This window comes from Mus pahari, chromosome 19 (genome assembly GCF_900095145.1).
Source record: "Mus pahari chromosome 19, PAHARI_EIJ_v1.1, whole genome shotgun sequence".
NCBI classification, from domain to species: domain Eukaryota; kingdom Metazoa; phylum Chordata; class Mammalia; order Rodentia; family Muridae; genus Mus; species Mus pahari.
In genome coordinates, this window is record NC_034608.1 from 19,662,533 (window position 1) to 19,684,175 (window position 21,643).

Consider the following 21,643-nt stretch of genomic DNA (forward strand, 5'->3'; position numbering starts at 1 on the left):
TGAGCCACCATGTGGTTGCTGGGATTTGAACTCTGCACCTTTGGAAGAGCAGTCGGGTGCTCTTACCTGCTGAGCCATCTCACCAGCCCGGAACTCACTTTGTAGACCAGGCTGGCCTCAAACTCAGAAGTCCACCTGCCTCTGCCTCCTGAGTGCTGGGATTAAAGGTGTGCACCACCACACCCGGCGACAGGTGCTTATCTTAAATTTGAGGCAGGCCTGGTTTACAGATAGAGTTCCAGGACATCCAGAATTGCACAGAGAAAACCTGTCTTGCAATTATATCTCTATCCCTATCTATCTATCTATCTATCTATCTATCTATCTATCTATCTATCTATCTATCTATCTATCTAACTAGACCCAATTCTAGCCTAATTCCTGGCCAGATCAATTACAATACTCTAGCAAAGCAGGTGCACCCATTTCCAGGCAAAAGCACCAATTCTGTATCATAGCTGTCTCCAAGCTATGTAGCCTTTGCTTGAGAAATGAGGACGATCTATTGCTAGGAGACAGCAGGCCAATAACTACAATGACAATTAGGAAAGACTGGGTTCTGGCATTATCAGGGAATTGTGTAGCCCAGGCTTGCTTCAAACTTACTGTATGAGATTAGCCATGACTAATCATTGTACTCAAGGCTCTAGGAAGACTGGGCAGCTGTGGTATAAGTCTTTAGTCCCAGCACTCAGGAAGCAGAGGGAGGTGGATTTCTATGAATTCCTGGCCAGCCTGGTCTACAGAGTGAGTTCTAGGACAGCCAAGGCTACACAGAGAAACCCTGTCTCAGTTAAAAAAAAAACCTTAAGTCTGACATGGTGGTACACATACAATTTGGAGGTTTAGGCAGGAAGATCATGAATTCCAGGCCAGCCTGGGCTTCAAAGTGAGACTCTGTCTCAACAACTACAAAAATTATGCTTAACATAGCTGAAAAATGTATCAGAAAACTTCACTATAAGTCAATAGGAATTACCCAACCAATCCTGGAATGTAGGTTCATGCCTTTGATCCCAGCACTTGGAAGGTGGAACAAGAAGGTTTAGCAGTTCAGAGCTTTTCTCAACCACAGAACAAGTTTGAGGCTAGCCTGGTCTACATGAGTTTTAATTTAAAAAAAAAAAAAACTTAAACTTTTAATTTCAGATGCACAGCTGTCACTGACCATGCCACAACTTCCGTGGTGGGCTAGCTCACTACAGGCCATGTGTGAATTTTGTATCTTTGTGATTCGATTACACTTTCAGAGGCCACTTTGCTGACTTTGTGTGACGGCAGCAAGCCATATATTCTCTCTATATATACACACTCATACGTGTTCCTATGGAGGGCTGGATATCAGCTGTCCTTAGAAATCCCCACACAAAAGACTCACAGGCTCCTTGCTGCTGAGGGAAACTTGAGATCAGGAATGCCTGGAGTCATTAAATTTGATGATTATTGGACACATTTCCAAATGGAGGAGAGAACTTCCAGTTCTTGTTTGGTTTCTGTTACTGTGATAAACACTGAACAAAACCATCTTGGGTAAGAAATGGTATATCTGAACTGGACCTGCCAATCACAGTCAATGTCTGAAGGAAGCCTGAGTAGGAACCATGGGAGAACACTGCCAACAGGCTTGCTGCTGTCCATGGCTTGCTAGGCATTTGTTTGTTTGTAGAGATAGAGCTCTGACTGTCCTGGAATTCACTGTGTAAACCGGTCTGGGCTCAAGTTCACAGATTCCCCCCATCCTCTGCCTCCCGAGTGCTGGGATCAAAAGCCAGGCCTGACTGCTCAGCTTGCCTTTTTGTATGCCCGGGGAACATTTGCCCAGGGGTGGCACCGTTTACAGTGAGTTGGACCCCTCCCACATCAACCACTAATAGTGAAAATGCTTCATTTCATTATTAATGCTTCATTTCATCATATTCATTTTCATAATAAACTTGCATACAGCCCAGTCTCATGGAGGCATCTTCTCAGTTGAGGCTCCCTCTTCCCTTCAAGTTGACAAATCACATGTAACTCTAGCCCAAGGGGATCTGGCATCCACTTGTGGCCTCCAAGGGCACCTGTACCCACAGACACAGACAGACAGACAGACAGACAGACACACACACACACACACACACACACACACACACACGCTGAACCTCTTTAAGAAGAATTGAATGGGTGTATAACAGTGGAGTAAATACAGTTCATACTCTTGTCTCTGACACAGTACTCTAGACTTAGCTCAATAACCTGAGCTACAAGCTAGAGCAGATTCTGAGACTCGATTTCCTACACCCTCCGTGGTAAATGGACCTGGTTTTGTTATGTTTTAGGGAGGGAGGTGGAACATGAGAGCAGCACTGAGTTGAACTGTCCTCCTGGTAAGAAGCTGACACATGGCTGCAACACGGTTGGCTCTGACGTGGACTGTCAGCCTCGCTGAGACGAAGTCAGCCATCTTACTGTAATATGTCATTTACTTTATCTATGTATTTATCTATTAATTTATGTGTGCATGCCCGTGTGTGTGTGTGTGTGTGTGTGTGTGTGTGTGTGTGTGTGTGTGTACACCAGTGTGCTGCAACACCTATGATAGAGGCAGATGTAAATGACAGAGTCACTTCTCTTCTTCCACTGTGTGTGTTTCAAGGATTGAACTCAGGTCCCCAGGCCTGTACCTGCCAAGACATTTGCAGGCCACAGGCAGGGTCTCTTGTTTCTGCCACACTAAGAGTTCAGGCTAGCTGGTATGGAGTCTTCTTGCCAGCTCCAATATGACACTTTGCTTTTATTGTGAGAATCAATAAACAGTCTTCTTTTTTGTTGTATCTATAGGTTGTATGGGTGATGGATATCCAAGGACACAGCATTGGCTATGAGTTGAATCCAGTGTTTCTTAAGCCTGGTCTCTGGTGCACTCAAGAAAACAGCTGTTCCAGTTTTACTTACCCTTTGCTTCCAGTTAGTGAGTGTGTGTGTGTGTGTGTGTGTGTATGTGTGTGTGTGTGTGTGTGTGTTTGGAAGAAGAGTAATTATGGCACAAATACAGGCATCACATACATCAGGTGTCAGTACTACCACTGAGCCAGGCTCCCAGCCCTTCACTGGGGGATTCTAGGCAGGCTGTGGTTTGAATGAGAATGCCCCCATAGCTCATATATTTGAATGCTTAGTCTTCAGGGAGTGGAACTCCTTGAAAGGATTTAAAAGATGCGGAGGTGTGGCCTTCTTGGCAAAAGTATATCACTGTGTATGAGCATCAAGATTTTAAAAGCACATGTGAGTCCATTTCTCTTTCTCTGCATATGGATCAAGATATAAGTCTCAGCTCCTTCTTCAGCACCATGCTGCTGCCGTGTTCCTGCCCTGATAATGGCCTAAACTTCTGAAAATGTAAGCCAGCCCCCAGTTAAATGCTTCCTTTTATAAGAGTTGCTTGGACATGCTTATCTCCTCGAAGCAATAGAACAGTGACCAAGACAGAAGTTGGTACCAGGGACTGGAGTATGGCTGTGACAAGCTTGACCATGCTGTTTGTTGAAGGGATATGGAAGGTTTTAGGAATTTCGACTACAAAAGTGATTAGATGCTTTTTGATTAGTAGAGCTTAGTGGATCATCCTAAGAGGAGAATGCAAGACAGTGCCAAGGGCAATTTGAAGCCGGGCATGGTGGCACATGCCTTTAATCCCAGCACTCGGGAGGCAGTGGCAGGCAGATTTCTGAGTTCGAGGCCAGCCTGGTCTACAAAATGAGTTCCAGGACAGCCAGGGCTATACAGAGAAACCCTGTCTTGAAAAACCAAAACCAAAACCAAAACCAACCAACCAAAACAAAACCAAAAAAACCCAACCAAAAACAACAACAACAACAAAAACAAGGGCAATTTGAGCTGCGGGAGTTGGGGGGCGGGCAGCTTAAGAAGTTTCAGAGACAAACAGTATTCATACGTGGCCTAAGCCATTCTAGTCATTTTCTGAGGGAAAAAATAAAGTGGGTGATTTTTGCCCTCATCCTAAAAATCTGCCTGAAGCTAAGTTGATGAGTTTTGTATTGTTGGCATAAGCAGGGGAGATTTCCAGACAGCCTGTGTTGACTGTGTCTTGTGGTTATTAGCAGTCGCTCTCATGGAGATCCAGCATGAAGAGGAGCAAGCCAGACAGAAAGAAATATGCATGAGGAGAAAAGGAGCACCCTGGAGGTTTAAGGAAAATCCTGATTCTGGATGCTATAAAGGGAGTGCTGGCCTCAGGGCAAGACCCCACCCAGCGAAGCTTCCAGCTTGTGAGAAGACGTAAAGGAAAAGATTGAGCATTGAGGGAGACCATCCGTTACAGAAAGATGATGGAAATGTAATTGGATGGGGCCAAGGTCCAGACCATCAAGCGGCAGAGCATGGCAGCTTTGGCCACTTGAGTCTGGCTTTAGAGTCAAGGATACAAGAAAAGCGTTTTTTTGAGTCTCCCTCAGTAACGAAGGAAATGTGCTGAAGGCGGTTGTAGTGTAGGAGAGTTCCTGCATAGAGGCCAAGAGAGGGCATTGCGTAAGGCTGTGAATGGGGATTATGTCAGAGACCACAAGATGTTGAAGATGCCAGAACCATGGGATCCCAGCTGAGGAGAGCTGCAGACTGAGGTGAAACCAGCCTGAGAGAGACAAGTGTGTTACAACCAATAAAGCCGAAAGAGTAAAACAGCTGAAGAGTGCTTTGACATCAGCGTGGAGATGCAGAGTTTGGCCTCCACCTTTGGTTTTCAGTCTTGCTTTGGTCCAGTATTTTCTCACATACCGCCTTCCTTACATTAAGAAATGGTCAAGTATATTTTGTGCCATAACACGTTGGATTATGTGATCTGCTTTTTGATTTTGATTTTACAGGGGATTGCAATGAAGAGATTGCCATGAGTATCATAAAAGTTTGACATTTAGATTTTTAAACAATATTGAGATTGTGATAGACGGTGGGGGCTTTTGAAGTTGAGCTGAATGCATTTGGCATTATGATATGGGCAAAGGCTTATTGGGACAGGGAGCAGGGTGTGATGGTTTGAATAACAGCGGGCCCCCATACGTCTATGTATTTGAATGATTAGAAATAGCAGGCAGCCATGCTTTCTGCCATGTTAATGGAGTAAGCCTCTTAAACAAGCTTTGATCATGGAGTCTCTTCATTGCAGTAGAATAGTGACCCAGACACCCTGTGGTCTACCCACACTGTGACTGGAGGATTCTATTCAGGGGCTCTGCCTCTGCTGCTGAATCAGGCTCCTATAGCTGAGCAGTTGAAGTTTTAGCTTTTATAATGCAATATAAAATGGGATTTCAATGTTCTTAAAAAGGATCCACAGCTGGGCATGGTGGTGCTAACCTCTTCCCAGCACCTGGGAGAGAGAGACAGAGGGATCGCTGAGTTTGAGGCCAGCCTGATCTACAGAGTTCCGGGAGAGCCAGGGCTACGCAAAGAAACTGTCTCGGGAAAAAACAACAAGAAAAACAACAGAAATAAAAAAGTATCCATAGATGTTTTACTGGTATTTCAAAAATGAAGAAACTGAAAAGCACCCCCAGGTGAGCGAGCTCCCAAAAAGCGATTTCCAAGGCTCACAGGCCAGTTAAAAGAGCTTGGGACATATGGAGGCTTTAGTATTCTGGGGAATGTAGTCCCGGAAAAGCACAGAACTAGGCGCTTCCGTTGATGCATTCTGGGAATTGTAGTTCCAGCGCCAGCGGCGGCTGAGGTAATTTCCGCTGCTGCAAGGCCGGGCTGCCTGGCAGTGCTTCTGATGAGGTGACATCCAGCAGCGACCCTTCTGTGCGCTGTTGTTTCGGTGTGTTCTCTCGGGGACCGAGTCTGCATCTCCGGGGAGAAGAGGGGCATCACTGGCGGCGACCGGTCCCCTCTAGCTGGGTTCTGCTTGAGACGGCGCTGCCCGGGATTCCTGGACCCATCTCAGCTGCTTGTGGAGCCCCGGGGAGAGTCTAGCTTCCCACGGGAGTCTGTCAGAGGGACGGTGATGACAGATGGCACTGTCCTAAAGCCTTAAGTGGTACGCAACTCTGGTTTTGATGTGATCTTTTTGCATATATTTCTTTGTTTATTTATTTAAAGGGTGGGACGGTGCCACAGCTCATAAAAGGAATAGGTCAGAAAACTACCTGTGGGAGTAGGGTCACTCCTTTCACCACGTGGGGTTCCAAGACTTGAACACAGGTGGTCGCTCATACCCTTTGAGCCATATCGCAGGGCCAAACTCCCCTTTCCTTAGAGAGGGTTTAGCTTTTTATTGGTGATTATCTTCATGTATGTGAAAAAAGAAACTTTGTGGAGGCTCTTGAAGATGAGCAACGTTTACTAGAATTTAAAATTTTTAGAGCGAGAGAATATAGGAGTGGGGATTTCACTCCTGTGTATGGAAATAATTACATGTAAGATAGCTGTCACATTAACAGACCCTTAGATAGTGGTGGTCAGTTATGACACAGCGTTCATCACAGAGTTCAGGGCTTCTTAAACGTTTGTTCTTCTGGGAAGCCCATCACTACAGGCAGCGTTGTGAAGGTGGCATCCCTGAAGCTGCCAGAAATAGAGAATGTGGGTTTGTCTAACCCTTTGCTGTGAGTGAAGTGAGGCACTCATGACCTGGTCACCTGGAGCCTTACACTACCGATTAGTAGAAAGTGGGTTCGAAAGCCTGGCCAGCCCACACAGCCCTTGGTGCTGATGGAGAAGCTGAGGAAGCCACGTGGACCAACTGTCCTAGCTGTGTTCTCACGAAGCCCTTCCTCCCCCAGCTTGCTTCCCAGAGCCCTGCCTTGTCTCAAAGAGAAGAGAACAATGACCAAGTCACAGGTAAGTCGGGTGGCTTCCCCCCATCTCCACAGTGCTAGGGATTGGAAACAGGACCCCTGCATGCTGGGCAGGTGCTCTGCAGCCAAGCCTCTCTGAACTGCATGAAGGGAGAGGGGAAGTTGCTGAGAAGAAAGGTCTGGAAGGAGGAGGGGTAAGAGAGGACAGTGGGGACATGTGCTCAGAGTGCACTGCACACAGGAAAGTGTAAGAGGATAAATAAAAAGAATTTGAAAAAGTGGGCTGGAGAGATGGCTCAGTAGTTAAGAGCACTGGCTCAGTTTAGTTCCCAGCACTCACACCTGATAACTTACAACTGCCCATAACTCCAACTAATTAAAAGATGTCCAACGCTCTCTTCTGGCCCCCCAGGGCACCTGCACACACACATTTACACACAGACAGATGGTATACGCATACATTTAAAAACCCCTTTAGTTCACTTACATTTAAAAATTTTTTTCCACCATTTGCCTAATTTTATTTGGCAATTCAGTATGAGGTCTCCATACTCATGTGGGTTATGAATTATATTTTTACTTTAAAATTTTGTATTGCCATTATTGTGTGAGGGGGTTGGTTGTGAGCATGCCAAGGAGTGCATGCAGATATCACAGGATACGTTTTGGGAGTCCAGCTTTCTTCTTCCACCTCGCCGAAGCAGGTCTCCTGTTTCTGGGACCCTGTGGAGGCAAGCAGATCCCTGGTGCTCACTGGCAGCCATCCTAGCCTATTTGGCAAGTTCCAGGCCAGTGAAAGGCACTATCCCCCTGCAAAAAAAAATGATGGCCTGCACCAGAGGCTGTCTTCTAGTTTCTACATGCATGTGCACCCTCATGTACATAAGTACTCTGACGTGTATGCATACGTGTGTGCGGACATGCACACAGATCACTGGCCACCCTCATTTCCTGCATGTGAAATTCATCTCCTGAATAACCAGGGGGGCGTCTGGCTGCCACCATCTGCACACCTTCTGGGGTTGGCATCAAGAAAGAACAGATGAAGTATTTACTAATGAAGTATTCTGACTCTAAAACTCGTAATGTTGCACAACACAAAACATTGTAAATGATGTTGTCCTCCGTGGAATGTCATTCAGAGCAGTTGGATTTGGGAATGAAGACACACCTGACCTGTACTGCCCAGAAGGAGCAGGGCATTGTCAGCTGTTAACAGTACAGAGTCAGTACGTTACTCCAGACATGGGTTGGAATCCGTAACTTCCCATTTAATGGTGGTGGACCTGCTGACCCAGCTGTGGAAATGGCACCAAGTTCCTTGTACTGTTTTCTCTTTTTGCCTCTGTCCCTTCTGTAGCTGTGGAAAGGGGTGAATAGGTGTACTGGCTGGTGTTGTGTGTCAAGTTGACACCAGCTAGAGTCATCAGAGAGGAAGGAGCCTCAGTTGAGGAAATGCCTCCATAGGATCCAGCTGTATGGCCTTTTCTTAATTAATCATCATTGTTGGAGGGCGCATCCCCAGTCTGATGGTCCTGGGTTCTATAAGAAAACATGTTGAGCAAGCCAGTATGTAGCACCACTCCATGGCTTCTGCATCAGCTCCTTCCTCCAGGTTCCTGCCCCTGCTTGAGTTCCTGGCCTGACTTCCTTCAATAATGAGCAGAAATATGGAATTGTAAGCCTAATGATCTCTTTTCTCCCCAACTTGCCTTTTGTTCATGGTGATTTGTCCCAGCAATAGAAACCCTAACTGAGACAACAGGCTCTGTATAAACAGTTGTTCAGACCCAGTGACATCAGGAATGAATCTGAGGTGGCATGTGTTTGCTGTCACAGGAGGCAGTGACGTTCAGGGATGTGGCCGTGGTCTTCAGTGAAGAGGAGCTGGAGTTGCTGGACGCTGCTCAGAGGAAGCTGTACCACGATGTGATGCTGGAGAACTTCCTGAATCTCCTGGCAGTGGGTGAGGACGGGGCCCTGTGTCCTTGGTGATGTCAGAAGTTCACATTCCATGTGTCTGTTGCACTCCACTGTTTCCCTTTTAGGTTTATTTATTTTGTATTTTACGTACATGTAAGTGTTTTGTCTGCATGTGTGTCTGTGCCACATTCTTTCATGATGCCCACAGAGGCCAGAGAGGGCATTAGATCCCCTGGAACTGGAGTTACAGATGGTTGTGAGCCAGCATGTGGGTGCTGCACACATACCCTGGGTCCTCTGGAAGGGCAGCCAGTGCTCTGAATCACTGAACCATCTCTCTGGCTTCCACTTTATTTTTTACAATTGAATTTTACACATAGATGCTGTGCTTTAAATAAAAATTGTAAGCATTTCTTTGTGAATGTGAGTGTGTGTGTGCGCGCGTTTCAGTAAATGCCATGACCATGGCAACTCTTACAAAGGAAAGCATTTAATTGAGGCTTGTTTATTGTTTCTGAGGTTTAGTCCACTGTCACCATGGTAGGGAGAATAGCAGCATTCAGTCAGTCATGGTAGCAGAGTGTTCTATATTCAGATCTAAAGGGAACAAGAAGACAGAGACACTGGGCCTGACTTGAGTATTTGAAACTCCAAAGTCCACCCGCTCTGACACATTTTTTCCAACGAGGCCACACCCTCTGATATCTGTCAGTCCTCCACATTCCTTATAGATCAAGCATTCTAACACAGGAGTCTATGGAGGCCATACCTATTCAAACCACCACATTCCACTCCCTGTCTTGTAGCCATAGCAGAATGCAAATTGCGTTCAGTCTAACCACAAAAGTCCCCAGAGTCTATCACATTCTCAACCCTGTTTAAAAGTCCAGAGTTGCTAGGCATGGTGGCACACGCCTTTAGTCCCAGCACGCGAGAGGCAGAGGCATGTGGATTTCTGAGTTCGAGGCCAGCCTGGTCTACAGAGTGAGTTCCAGGACAGCCAGGGCTACACAGAGAAACCCTGTCTCGAAAAAACCTAAATAAATAAATAAACAAACAAATAAATAAATAAATATTACTTGTAAAAAAAAAAAAAAAAGTCCAGAGTTCAAACTCTCTTCTGAGACTCATGAAATTTCTCAAATATATCCTTCTATAAAATCAAAATCAAAAAGCAGATCATATAATCCAACATATAATGGCATGGAGTATACTTTTCTAAAAGGGAGGAAAAGGAGCTTAGTGAGGAAATACTGAACCAAAAACAAGAACAGAATCCAGGAGAGCAAAGCCCAAACTGCATCTCTATGACTGATGACAGACCTCCAACTCCTTTCAGCTCCGTTGACTGCAACACACTTCTTTCCCTTTGGCTGGTCCCACTCCCTGTTAGCAGCTTTCCTTGACAGGCTTCCCACAGCTCTGGCACCTCTGACCTCATGGGGTCTCCAAGGCAATCCAGGCTTCACCTCCCGAGCGTCACATAGTACAGGGACAATCCTCCCACCCGCCTGGCCTCTGAGACTTTCATTAGCTGCAGGGAATTTCCACAACCTCTTTCATGTGTCCTTGACTCAAACAGGTAAGTTCAGCCAGCGGATGCCCAGCCCTTCTTCCACTCTTCTGAAGGTGCTTCTCCCCCCCCCCCAACTGAAGATTCCTTTGCACCCCTCCCTACCTCAGACTGTTGGCCTCCATTTTCCCTCAGTAAAATCAAGTTGCTTTTCAATGTTTTGTGGCAAGGTGTAGCTATGTAGCCTAGGCTTGCCCAGAATTTTGTGATTCTCCTGCCTCAGTGTCCCAAGCACTAGGGTAACAGGCTGGTACCCCATCTTCCTAGGGCCTCACACTCCAGCTCTGCTGATCTCCATTTTTTTTTCTCCTACTTCTATCTTTGTGTCTTAGCTGCTGTTGCTTGCTTCTCTCTGCTCAGAGTTCTCTTTCCAGGTAGGATACCAGCCTCCTCTTTCTCTGTATTCGTCTGCTGAGAAGTCCTCACAGATCCAGCTCTGAGGGGCTGCTTTACATGTGTCTGCTGCTCAGTCTCCATCGTCTACACTTGCCTCTGAGTGTCTGAGTACCACCGGACTCGTTACCACAGATTTTGGTTGTGGTGACACACCAAAATCCTGAGTGTTTGCACACTTGTAAGCAAGGGTTCCATGAAGCCCATGCCCCTTGTGCAGCTGCAACAACAGCAACAGCCATCCCTAGAAAGCCTTTCCTGTTCCTCACGAGAGCATCCCCTCCCGCCCACCCACATACATACCCGCAACTTCATTCCTCTACTTTTCTCCCGCTTATACTAACTATTCTGATGTGTCATGGGAGCTGCCAAGCTGCATCCTGGCAACATGGGTCTTCTACTTGACTTGTTTCTGTTTTCAGCTTCAGAAGTTGTCCCTTTCACTGTTGTTTCCTGTCCTGATAGTTTGCTCTCAGGTCATTTTCTCGTTTCCTCTGGGCGGGGTGGGGGGGTGGGGCGGCTGTATGATAGCGTAGCAACCCTTGTTATTCTATCATGACATCTGCTGTGTTAGATTGGCAGCTGAGATCTCCCTTCTTTTTTAAGCCCTTCTTCCTGCTTCCTTTGTGAGCCTCGTGATCTTAGGTTGTAGAGCAGGCGTTTAAAGAAACCCACTCGCTCTTGCCCTTGCAGCCTGCCTTTTTCACCCCAGAAAAGCCCTTCCCTAAGCTGCAGTGTGTTTTGAGTAGTTTAAATCTTTCAATCTTAATGCTTTCTCTCTCTTGTATTTTCCAAGTGAGCTTGTGTGCTGAGGTTATTTCAGTCTCTTCCTATACACATGTTCTCAAACATGCCTCCTCAAGCTGGATGTCGGGCCTTTGCTGTGCCTGGGATCCCTGTACACCTCTTTTCTTCCCTCAGCCTCTGAAGCTCCCGTGCCTTCCCATTACACTCTCTCATCTTGGCTCCCAGTCAGGTACCCCCATCAGACAGCGTAGTACCAGGTCACTCTAGTTTTCTCTGTTCCCTCCAGTCTCAGGAGGAGTTAAGACTCGTGTGTATTCTAGCCCATACCATTGCTCAAATAAAAATGCCAAAAATGCTGTAAAGTTCTTCCTTCCCATTATCCATCTGCACAGCTACACACAGGCCTTATGAGGCAGGTACTCAGTAGATGCTGAAGGTGCCCTGAGCCTTCCCTCCTGGGTTCACCACAAATTTCCTACCATGGTCAACAGTGGCTTGCTCTTGAGAGAGTGCACACTTTGTGATGCTGGTGTTTAGCTAATGTTTCCAGAGAGAAATGAGGACTCAGATCTTCAAAGTCCCCATCCTTGCTGATATCACCTTCTATTCTCTATTCTTTTAGGAAGTCAGAGTCCAAACAAGATGGACACTCTTGACTCAACAGGATTAAGGCGCCTTTCACTGGGGTGGCTTCCATGCTGGCATATGACAGGCCATGATGTCAAGAAACTGGCCAGCACTCCAGATGTTGTAGTAAACATTCAAGGAAAGAGTTCTCACTTCCTGAAGCAATGTCCCTCCTCCTGCCATGGGGGAACAGAAGAGCCCCTCCAGGTCTCCGAGGATGATGGCTGTCTGGAGAGTCTCACAAGTGACCATTCCAGCATTACCAAAAATCAGGAATTTCTGTCTGGGAGGGCTCAGAGTTCTTGGAGTAAAGCACATTTTAGTGAGAGACGGAACCATGGGAAACACTGTCCTCAGACTCTGGTGAAAACTAAGTCTCAGCTGTTGGCTCTCGGTGTTGACATTCTGAGTTGCTTTTCCCATCAAGATAACAATATACTACATAAAAGAGACAAAGTCCACAGCAGCGGTGACTGTGATAAAGTCATCTTTCCTATGTCATCCCTCACCCAGTCTCCTGTCTACACAGAACAGAAGGCCTACCAGTGCAGCATGGGCCAAGACGCCTTCATTGACAGCCCCAGTCTGGAGACTCAGCAGGCCCTCCTAGGAAATAAGTCCCCTGTACAAAGTACATATGAGGACACTAGTTATAGCTCCAGTGTCATTCAACAAAGTGTCCCTCCAGGAAGAAAGCGCTACTGGTGTCAAGAGTGTGGCAAGGCTTTCAGTCAGAGCTCAAATCTGCAGACTCACCAGAGAGTGCACACGGGGGAGAAGCCCTATACCTGCCCTGAGTGTGGGAAAAGCTTTAACCAGAGCTCACACCTGTATGCTCACCTGCCCATCCACACTGGCGAGAAGCCCTACTGCTGCGACAACTGTGGGAAGGGCTTCAGCCGAAGCACAGATCTCAACATTCACTGCCGAGTCCACACTGGAGAGAAACCTTACAAGTGTGAGGTGTGTGGGAAGGGCTTCACACAGAGGTCACACCTCCAGGCCCACGAGAGAATTCACACAGGAGAGAAGCCATATAAGTGTGGAGACTGTGGCAAACGCTTCAGCTGTAGCTCGAACCTCCACACCCACCAGAGAGTCCACACTGAGGAGAAACCGTACAAGTGTGACGAGTGTGGGAAGCGCTTCAGCCTGAGCTTCAACCTCCACAGCCATCAGCGGGTCCACACAGGAGAGAAGCCATATAAATGTGAAGAGTGCGGGAAGGGTTTCAGTTCAGCCTCAAGCTTCCAAAGCCACCAGCGGGTCCATACTGGAGAGAAGCCATTTTGCTGCAGTGTGTGTGGAAAGGGCTTCAGTCAGAGCTCTTATTTTCAAGCCCACCAGAGAGTTCACACTGGGGAAAAGCCGTACAGATGTGATGTGTGTGGGAAGCGCTTCAACTGGAGCTTGAACCTCCACAATCACCAGAGGGTCCACACTGGAGAGAGACCATATAAATGTGAGGAGTGTGGGAAAGGCTTCAGTCAGGCCTCAAATCTGCAGGCCCATCAGAGTGTCCACACTGGCGAGAAGCCGTTCCGATGCAATGCATGTCAGAAGCGATTCAGTCAGGCCTCGCACCTCCAGGCCCACCAGAGGGTGCACACAGGGGAGAGGCCCTACAAATGTGACACGTGTGGGAAAGCCTTCAGTCAGAGATCCAATCTCCAAGTTCATCAGATAATTCACACCGGGGAGAAGCCGTTCAAGTGTGAGGAGTGTGGGAAGGAATTCAGCTGGAGTGCAGGACTTACTGCTCACCAGAGGGTCCATACAGGAGAGAAACCCTACACATGTCAGCAGTGTGGGAAGGGTTTCAGTCAGGCCTCACACTTCCACACTCACCAGAGGGTCCACACTGGGGAAAGGCCCTACATCTGCAGCATCTGCTCTAAGGGCTTCAGTCAGAGATCACACCTGGTCTACCACCAGAGGGTCCACAGTGCCGGGAATCCCTAGGTCTGTTCTATTAGGTGGGCTCCATGCTGCTTCCCCACCCCAGGGGCTTCAGGAGACTTCACCAGGATTATTTCTTCTCTTTGAGAGATTTTTTTTCTTTTTATTTTTTCTTTTATTTATTTTATTTGGGGGGGGGGTCGGGACCAGATTTCTTTGGCAGTCATGGAACTTGCTCTGTAGACCAGGCTAGCCTTGAACTCACAGAGATCCACCTGCTTTCGACTCCTGAGTGCTGAGTGTGTGCCCAGCTGGGAGATCAATTCTTTAGAAATGTCAGAAATTATGTATGAGAGGATCATTGCTCCATAAATGTATTGTTACCATGTACAAGAGTTGTAAGGTTGCCACCCTCAGGATATGATGGAGCAGGAAATCTCAGAATCCATCCAAGTCTCCAAAAAGGCTGCAAGAAGTACTTTGACCACAGCTGGTGGCTGGCAGAACCGCCGCTGACTGAAGCATCCCTTCCTCATAGGAAGCTCCTCTCTGTATCTGCTGTGCAGAGCTGCATGTGGCTCCGGACCCAGCCATTCCTAGAGCAAGTTAGAAAAGCCCCTGTAAGTAAGGCTCAAATTTGAAAACACTTGTCAACCTTCAACCCTGCATTCATATTGCTTCGTATTCCCCAGTAATCTTGTAAGGAGCCCTTAGTCAGCTTCTTTGAGGCATGGTGCTGCCCAGTCAAGTCTGCAGTGTGAGACCTGCCTCTCTAGCATGGTGCTTAGCACGGCGTAGCGACTCTGTACTGGATGAGTGAGTATTTCTACTTAATAGACTAAAGCCATGCTCTTTTTGAAAATTCCATATTTATCTGCCCAATAAGGTGAACTGAAACTTATTTGATTGGAATTTGGGGCCCTGAATTCATTGAGGGAAGAGCTTTTTTTATTGTAATCACTACTGCAAATGTTTTTTACAAAGTATTTGCTGATGACAAAAAGGTTCTTAGTAAACTTGAATTGTTCACGAGTTGTCTCTCATCCTTTCCCTCCAATCCAGAGTTGCCTGAATTTTTAGACTTATCTGTGCTGCTCCCACAGATTCTCTAAGGTTGTATTTCAGATAAAGAGCAGAGTCATTGTTTACACCTCCAGAGCTCTGAAGAGCAAGGGTCCAGGAGGGTACTACTGTGTCATCTGATAGTAAGGGGTGTGCAGTAATGATGCAGGAAGGGCTAGACATCCTGGTGTCCACACAGTGAGTTCCAGGACAGCCAGGGCTACACAGAGAAACCCTGCCTCTGGTGAAAAAGAAATGCTTCTGTGTCTGACATTGTGGTGCACACACAAATAGGAGGTTTAGACAGGAGGATCGTGAATTTGAGGCCGGCCTGGGCTTCAAAGTGAGACTCTGGCTCAATAGCTGTAAAAGATTATGCTCAACATAGTTGAAAAATATATCAGAGACTTGCAATTGTAGGGCAATAGAAATAACTCAAACTAAGGCAGGCATGGAGGTATATGCCTGCAATTCTAGCACTTGAAAGGCAGAACCAGAAGCGTAAGTAGTTCAAGGCTTTTCTCAACTTCAGAGCAAGTTTGAGGCTAGCCTGGGCTACATGATTTCCTATCTTTTTTAAAAGTAAAACCCCAAAACTGAAGAACATAAGCATCCTAGAGTAGGATGACATGGAGTATACTGTTTGGATAGTTAGAGACTCATGGTGGAGAGGAGAGAAGCAGAGGACAGGAAAAGCAAGGTATCTGAAGGCTGAGAACTTTCGAAAAATATTAAAACACCTTGTTGCCAACCCTTGAGCAGAACATAAACAACCTCAGGGTGTGGTGGCATAGGCTTTGAAGAGATGAGGACCAGGACTACCAGGTAGTCTCTAGGTACACAATGATTTCTAGTCCAGCCTGAATTTAAAGGAGATCCTACCAAAAACAAACAAACAAACAAACCCACCTCATCCCCATAGTCAGGTGTGGTGCAATAACCCTTTAATTCTGGCACTCAGGAAGCAGAGGCTGGTGGATCTCTGTGGGTTCAAGGCCAGCCTTGTGTCTACAGTGAGTTCCAGGATACCCAGAGCTACATAGAGAAACTCTAAAAGCCAAACAAACATAAAACAAACAGCCGGGCGTGGTGGCACACGCCTTTAATCCCAGCCCTTGGGAGGCAGAGGCAGGCAGATTTCTGAGTTCGAGGTCAGCCTGGTCTACAAAGTGAGCTCCGGGACAGCCAGGGCTATACAGAGAAACCCTGTCTCAAAAAATCAAAAAAAAGTAAAATAAAATAAAAACGAAAAAAATAAAAGAAGAGGAGGTGGTGGTGGGTTGTACAGCATCTTATGGGCTATTTCCAGAGAGGAATAGGTCAGCATCAGCAGGAAGCTAATGAAGCAGTCTGCACAGGGGGAACAGGTGTGTAAAGAGCATTGCACCTTTGGACTGACAACTCATCTCTTCTAGGAGAAGAGCCAAGTTCCCAGGAAGGGAAACCTTAACTCCTTTGCATCTCAGGCCTCAGCCCCAAACCTTCCCAGCTAATTCTGCTCTTGAGTAAGCACACAGGCCTAGGTTTCTTTCATAGTTTAATCAGGAACTCCAAGGAAGCCCTGGGTTGATCTAAACCTGAACAATATATCTGGATGAGGTGCCCATGGAAACCAGAAGAGGGCATTGGATCTTCTGGGACTGGAGATTTTGATAGTTTTGAGCCACCAGGTAGATGCTAGGACCTGAACCTTGGTCTCCTGGGAAATCAGCCAGTGCTCTTAACTGTTGGGCCATCTTTTTATTCTTGAGAGAGCATTTTATGCAATGTACCAATACTTTTGTATACTAGTTTTAATATTTTTGTTAATATTTATTAATCCCCCTCAACCTTCCTCCCCTCCCTGTGTGTGTGCGTGTGTGTGTGTGTGTGTGTGTGCGTGTATATATGCAGTTGCTTCAGAAGGGATGCCAGAGGGAGTTGGAGTCCCCAGAATTAAAGTTATATGTGGTTGTGAGCTGTCCAGTGTGGATTTTAGAAGCAAAACCTGGGTCCTCTGTAAGAACAGCATGGCTCCTTAACTGGTATACTAATTTAAATTTTTTAAAGTTTATATACATTTTAATTTTATTAATTCCTAAAGGAAGAGAAAATTATTGTTATAGTGGGTTCCCAAGAGTCATGGTTCTCACAGAGATCATTAATGATTCAAATGCAAAAGTCACAAGCAGGTGTAAGCTGACTCAGCAAAGCCATAAATATAGACTCCTGATGTCTTCATACCACCCTGGAATGTATTTTGGGTAGTAATATGTCACATTATCCCCAAATCGAATCATAGCACTTCCGTTTAGGAAGCCACAAATGACAAAGCCCTTTGTAGTTCTGTACTGGGCATCATTTGCTTCAGATGAATTGAATGGGTGTATAGAAATGGAATAAGTACGGTTTATACTCTTGACTCTGTGACACAATATTCTAAGGTTTGCTCAATAATCTGAGGTACAAGTTAGAGCAGATTCTGAGATCAGGTTTTCTGCAACTATCTGTGGTGAGTGGACATTGGTGTGGTAATTTTTCTTCACATTATGTGTTGTTGTATTCTCTTTGTTATTTCTGTAGCAGCATAGAGTTAGTCAGGAAATGACCCAAAGCCTTTAGCCAAGACATTTGTAAATATATTTAAGTGTCATCATCATTATTTTGGAAGCTTGGGGCTGAGAGGAAAACTATGAGCTTACCAAAACCAGTTCGCAACAAATGGCACCCTGAAGCAGAAACTTCTGGTTTCTTTGGAAACTCAATTGTGTCCTGTGACGTTTTTCTGGAGGCTGCCTTGTGAGCGGGTACGTGGTGTTTTTCTGGAAGCTGTCTTGTGAGAAGATGTTTGGTTGAAACTGACACCAGAAAGGATGTTTTGCTGAAGCAGACACTTGAGGGGGTGCTTGATGTTTGAAAAGAGTATAAGTAGAATCCCAAGGCAGTGGAAGAATGCTCTTGCATTGCTAAACCTTGCAGTGCTTCACTGGTCTTCACTGGTCATGCAATGCTTTGCTGGTCTCCACTGGTCTTCACTTTGTAGAGAGAAACACGCCAAAGAACTTCACATGGTATTCTGGCTGATTCTTGCCACTTCTGCTGACTTGTGCTGGTTTGACGGTACCTTGCAGTTTCTGCTGAATCAAGCCGTTGCTACTGATTCATATTTGGTGTTTACTATTGTATTGGACTTCTGGTATCCTGACAATGAAGAGTGAAATCACCCCCAAAGAACTACTTCTAAACAGGTCTACACCCCCCCCCCTTTTCCTATGAACCTTTTTTCCCCCCTACCTCTGGTCGGTGGGCCAAGAGGGAGGTTGAAGTGTTCTAGAACCATAAATAAAGTTGACTTAGAGGTGTATAGAATCCACTCTCACCAACTGACAGGTCATCCAGACAAAAACAAAACAGAGACATAACTAACAGACATGAGTCAAATGGACTTAACAGATATGTATAAAACATTTCACCCAAACACAAAAGAATATATCTTCTTCTCAGCATCTCATGGATCCTTCTCTAAAATTGACCATATAGTCATCACAAAGCAAGCCTCAACAGATATAAGAAAATTGAAATAGCACCTTGTATCTTATCAGACCACTATGGATTCATGCTGAACTTTAATAACAGCTGAAACACCAAAAAGCCTACACACTTATGGAAATTGAACAACTCTCTATTCAATGATATCTGGGTCGGGAAAGACATAAAGGAAGGCTGTCTGGAGTTCAATGAAAAGGAAGGCACAGCATACCCAAATTTATGGAACACAATGAAAACAGTACTAAGAGGAAAGTTTATAACACTAAGTGCCTCCCTAAGAAATTAGAAAGTTCTCATACCAGCAATTTAAAAGTACACCTGAAAGAAGAAGAAGAAGAAGAAGAAGAAGAAGAAGAAGAAGAAGAAGAAGAAGAAGAAGAAGAAGAAGAAGAAGAAGAAGAAGAAGCAAGCACAAAGAAAAGTTGAAGGCAGGAATTAATCAAAATCAGGGCTGAAATCAACTAAAAACAAAGAAAACAATACAAAGAATCAAAGAAATCAAGAACTGATTTGTTTGAGAAAATCAAGAAGATAGACAAACCCTTAACCAAACCAACCAAAAGACATAGAGACAGAATCCAAATTTAAAAAAAAAAAATCAGAAATGAAAAGGGAGGCATAACAACAGACATTGAAGAAATCCAAAGAATCATTAGGTCTTATTTCAAAAGCCTAAACTCCACAAAATTGGAAAATCTTAACGGAAACGGAGATTTTCTAGACAGATACAACTTACCAAAGATAAATCAACATCAGGTAAACTATTTAAACAGCCCCAAAACTCCGAAAGAAATAGAAGCAGTCATTAAAAGTCTCAACCCCCACCCCAAACAAAAACAAAAACCAAACAAACAAACAATCAAAAAATTCAGGACCAGATGGTTTTAGTGCATAATTCTACCAGACTTAAAAAGAAGAGCTAATACCAATACTCCCTAAACTATTCCACAAAATAGAAACAGAAGGAACACTGCCAAACTCATTCTATGAGGCTATAGTGACCCTGATACCTAAACCACACAAAAACTCAACATTGAATCAAGTGAGCTAGCTGTTCAAAAATGTCTTGGAGAGAAGTCTTTAAAGGAAACAGCTTTGATGCAGTTGAGGTAGGATCAAGGAGGGAGCTGTAACAACTGGTTTCACCATCTCAGCATCCATGAGGGTGAATCCATCAGGGCTCACCCCCCCCCCCGAAATTCCATTTTGCAATATACAAACCTTTGCAATGCACTGTTCTATAAAGACATTTGTATGGAATGTGCAGCATGCACAGATCAATTAAGGATGTTTTCCTGCTCTTTGAACCGAAAAAAAAAAAAAAAAAAAAAAAAAGACAATTCTCTTCCTATAAAAGTTAGTTTGGATTATATCAGATTGTAATATCAATTTTTAATCTATACCATTTAAAAGAATGGTATAAAAAGTCTTAAGGATTTTGTGGTCAACAAGATCTATTGGTATGTAAAGGAATTTTTTTTAAATGTCTGTTTCAGAGCTGTTCTCAAGTTGCAGGACCAGTGCATACATTTCCTGTCTTATTGATGTTGACGATCTCCCTCTTTTTGTTTGTAGCCAAGGTCTTGAGGGGGTCTTCCCCACTCAAGCCTTATTTTCAATCATTTGGATGGAAGATACAGCTTTTCTTTAACTGCTGAAACAAATGTAAAATCTCCTGCCTAACTAACGTAGCATACTTCCTTCCTTCCATTTTGAAATTTGGACTTGTATAAGCTAAGCCAACTCAGCATTCTTTCTAAAACCCAGTGTACCTTAGCAGTTGTGCTATTTGTCTCATTGACTTTCAAAAAAATTAAAGTTAACAAAGCACATTTTAAGCCATCTTTGGGAGATATTATTCTGGTCTATGAACATTTCCTTCAAAGTCCTGTTAGTCTTTTTATAATGGCTTGACCTGTTGGACTGTATGTTATATCCTGAGTAGGCTTCATGTCATGATGTCTATAAGAGTGTTGTATTTTAATGGACATATATATCTAAAAAATCATTAGTTTTACTCTCTAAAGACATTTCCAAAACTGCCATGATCTCTAATAAATGCGCAATCTCAGAATCATCCCCCTCAGAACTCGAGTCAGAAATCCATTGGAACTCTGTATAACGTATTCAACACATGTACATATCTCCATTTTCCAAACTCTATAAAATGGAGCACACAACCCATTGTGCAGCACTACTTTTAAGTTAGCATCAATAAGCATAATCTGGATTCTTAATTCAATATATTGTATCTCTACGGGCTGCCACTCTAGTTTCTCAAAACCCTGTGTAACCTTTTTGTGTGGAACTATATTCTTTTTATGTTATTGTAAGTTCCAGATTGGATTTCTTTGAGGGTTTCCTATTTTGATTCAAAGATTCTTACTTTTTCATTTACACCCCACTCACTGTTCCCCTGGAGGTTACCCTCTCCCACAACAGGACAAAACGGCAAGATTGGAAAAGGCTCTTCATTAACCCTTCATCTGACAGAGGGCTAATATACAAAGCATACAAAGAACTCAAGAAGTTAGACACCAACGATCCAAATAACACAATTTAAAAATGGGGTACAGAGCTAAACAGAGAATACTCAACAGATGAATCTCTAATGGCCGAGAAGCACTTAAAGAAATGTTCAAAGTCCGTAGTCATCAGGAAAATGCAAAATAAAACAATTTGGAGGTTCCATCTTACACCCATCGGAATGGCTGAGATCAAAAACTCAAGAGACAGCACGTGCTGGTGAGGATGTGGGTTGAGGGAAACACTTCTCCATTGCTAGTGGGAGTGCAAACTTATACAACCACCTTGGAAATAAATTTGGTGGGCCAATTAACAGTGTCCTTTGCATTACAAATGCTTTGCCGTTTCATGAGGTCCCATCGATCAATGATTGATCTCAGAGCCTGGACCATGTCTCCTGCACCAATGCATTCAGGGTATTTCCCACTTTCTCTTCTATGAAATTTAGTGTATCCAGTTTTACGCTGATATCCTTGATCTACTTGTACTTGAGTTTTGTGCAGGGTAATAAATATGGATTCCTTTGCGTTCTTCTACACGTAAACACCCAGTGAGATCTGCACCATTTGTTGAA

The 21,643-nt window shown here is 44.8% G+C and overlaps 1 protein-coding gene across 2 annotated transcripts; it reads left to right on the top strand.

The window, feature by feature from the left end:
* The first annotated feature begins 5,749 nt into the window (after positions 1 to 5,749).
* On the top strand, positions 5,750 to 14,980 carry LOC110337149 (zinc finger protein 235-like). Of its 2 annotated transcripts, XM_021219906.2 has the most exons (4): positions 5,750 to 6,031; positions 6,777 to 6,834; positions 8,631 to 8,757; positions 12,050 to 14,980. In XM_021219906.2, exons 2-4 carry the CDS (start codon positions 6,820 to 6,822, stop codon positions 14,014 to 14,016), a joined length of 2,109 nt encoding a protein of 702 aa, XP_021075565.1. In that variant the 5' UTR covers positions 5,750 to 6,031; positions 6,777 to 6,819; the 3' UTR covers positions 14,017 to 14,980. The 2 variants fall into 2 exon arrangements, with proteins under 2 accessions (XP_021075565.1, XP_029387629.1); XM_029531769.1 differs by lacking the exon at positions 5,750 to 6,031 and having other exon boundaries at positions 6,699 to 6,834; positions 12,050 to 14,910.
* Positions 14,981 to 21,643: the final 6,663 nt, after the last annotated feature.

Bases quoted from the DNA above. Each gene is read 5' to 3' on its own strand.
- LOC110337149 (XM_029531769.1), top strand. From the start codon at position 6,706: ATGGAGAAGCTGAGGAAGCCACGTGGACCAACTGTCCTAGCTGTGTTC. The intron at 6,835-8,630 runs GTAAGTCGGGTG...TTGCTGTCACAG, and splicing joins GAACAATGACCAAGTCACAG to GAGGCAGTGACGTTCAGGGA. The intron at 8,758-12,049 runs GTGAGGACGGGG...CTATTCTTTTAG, and splicing joins CCTGAATCTCCTGGCAGTGG to GAAGTCAGAGTCCAAACAAG.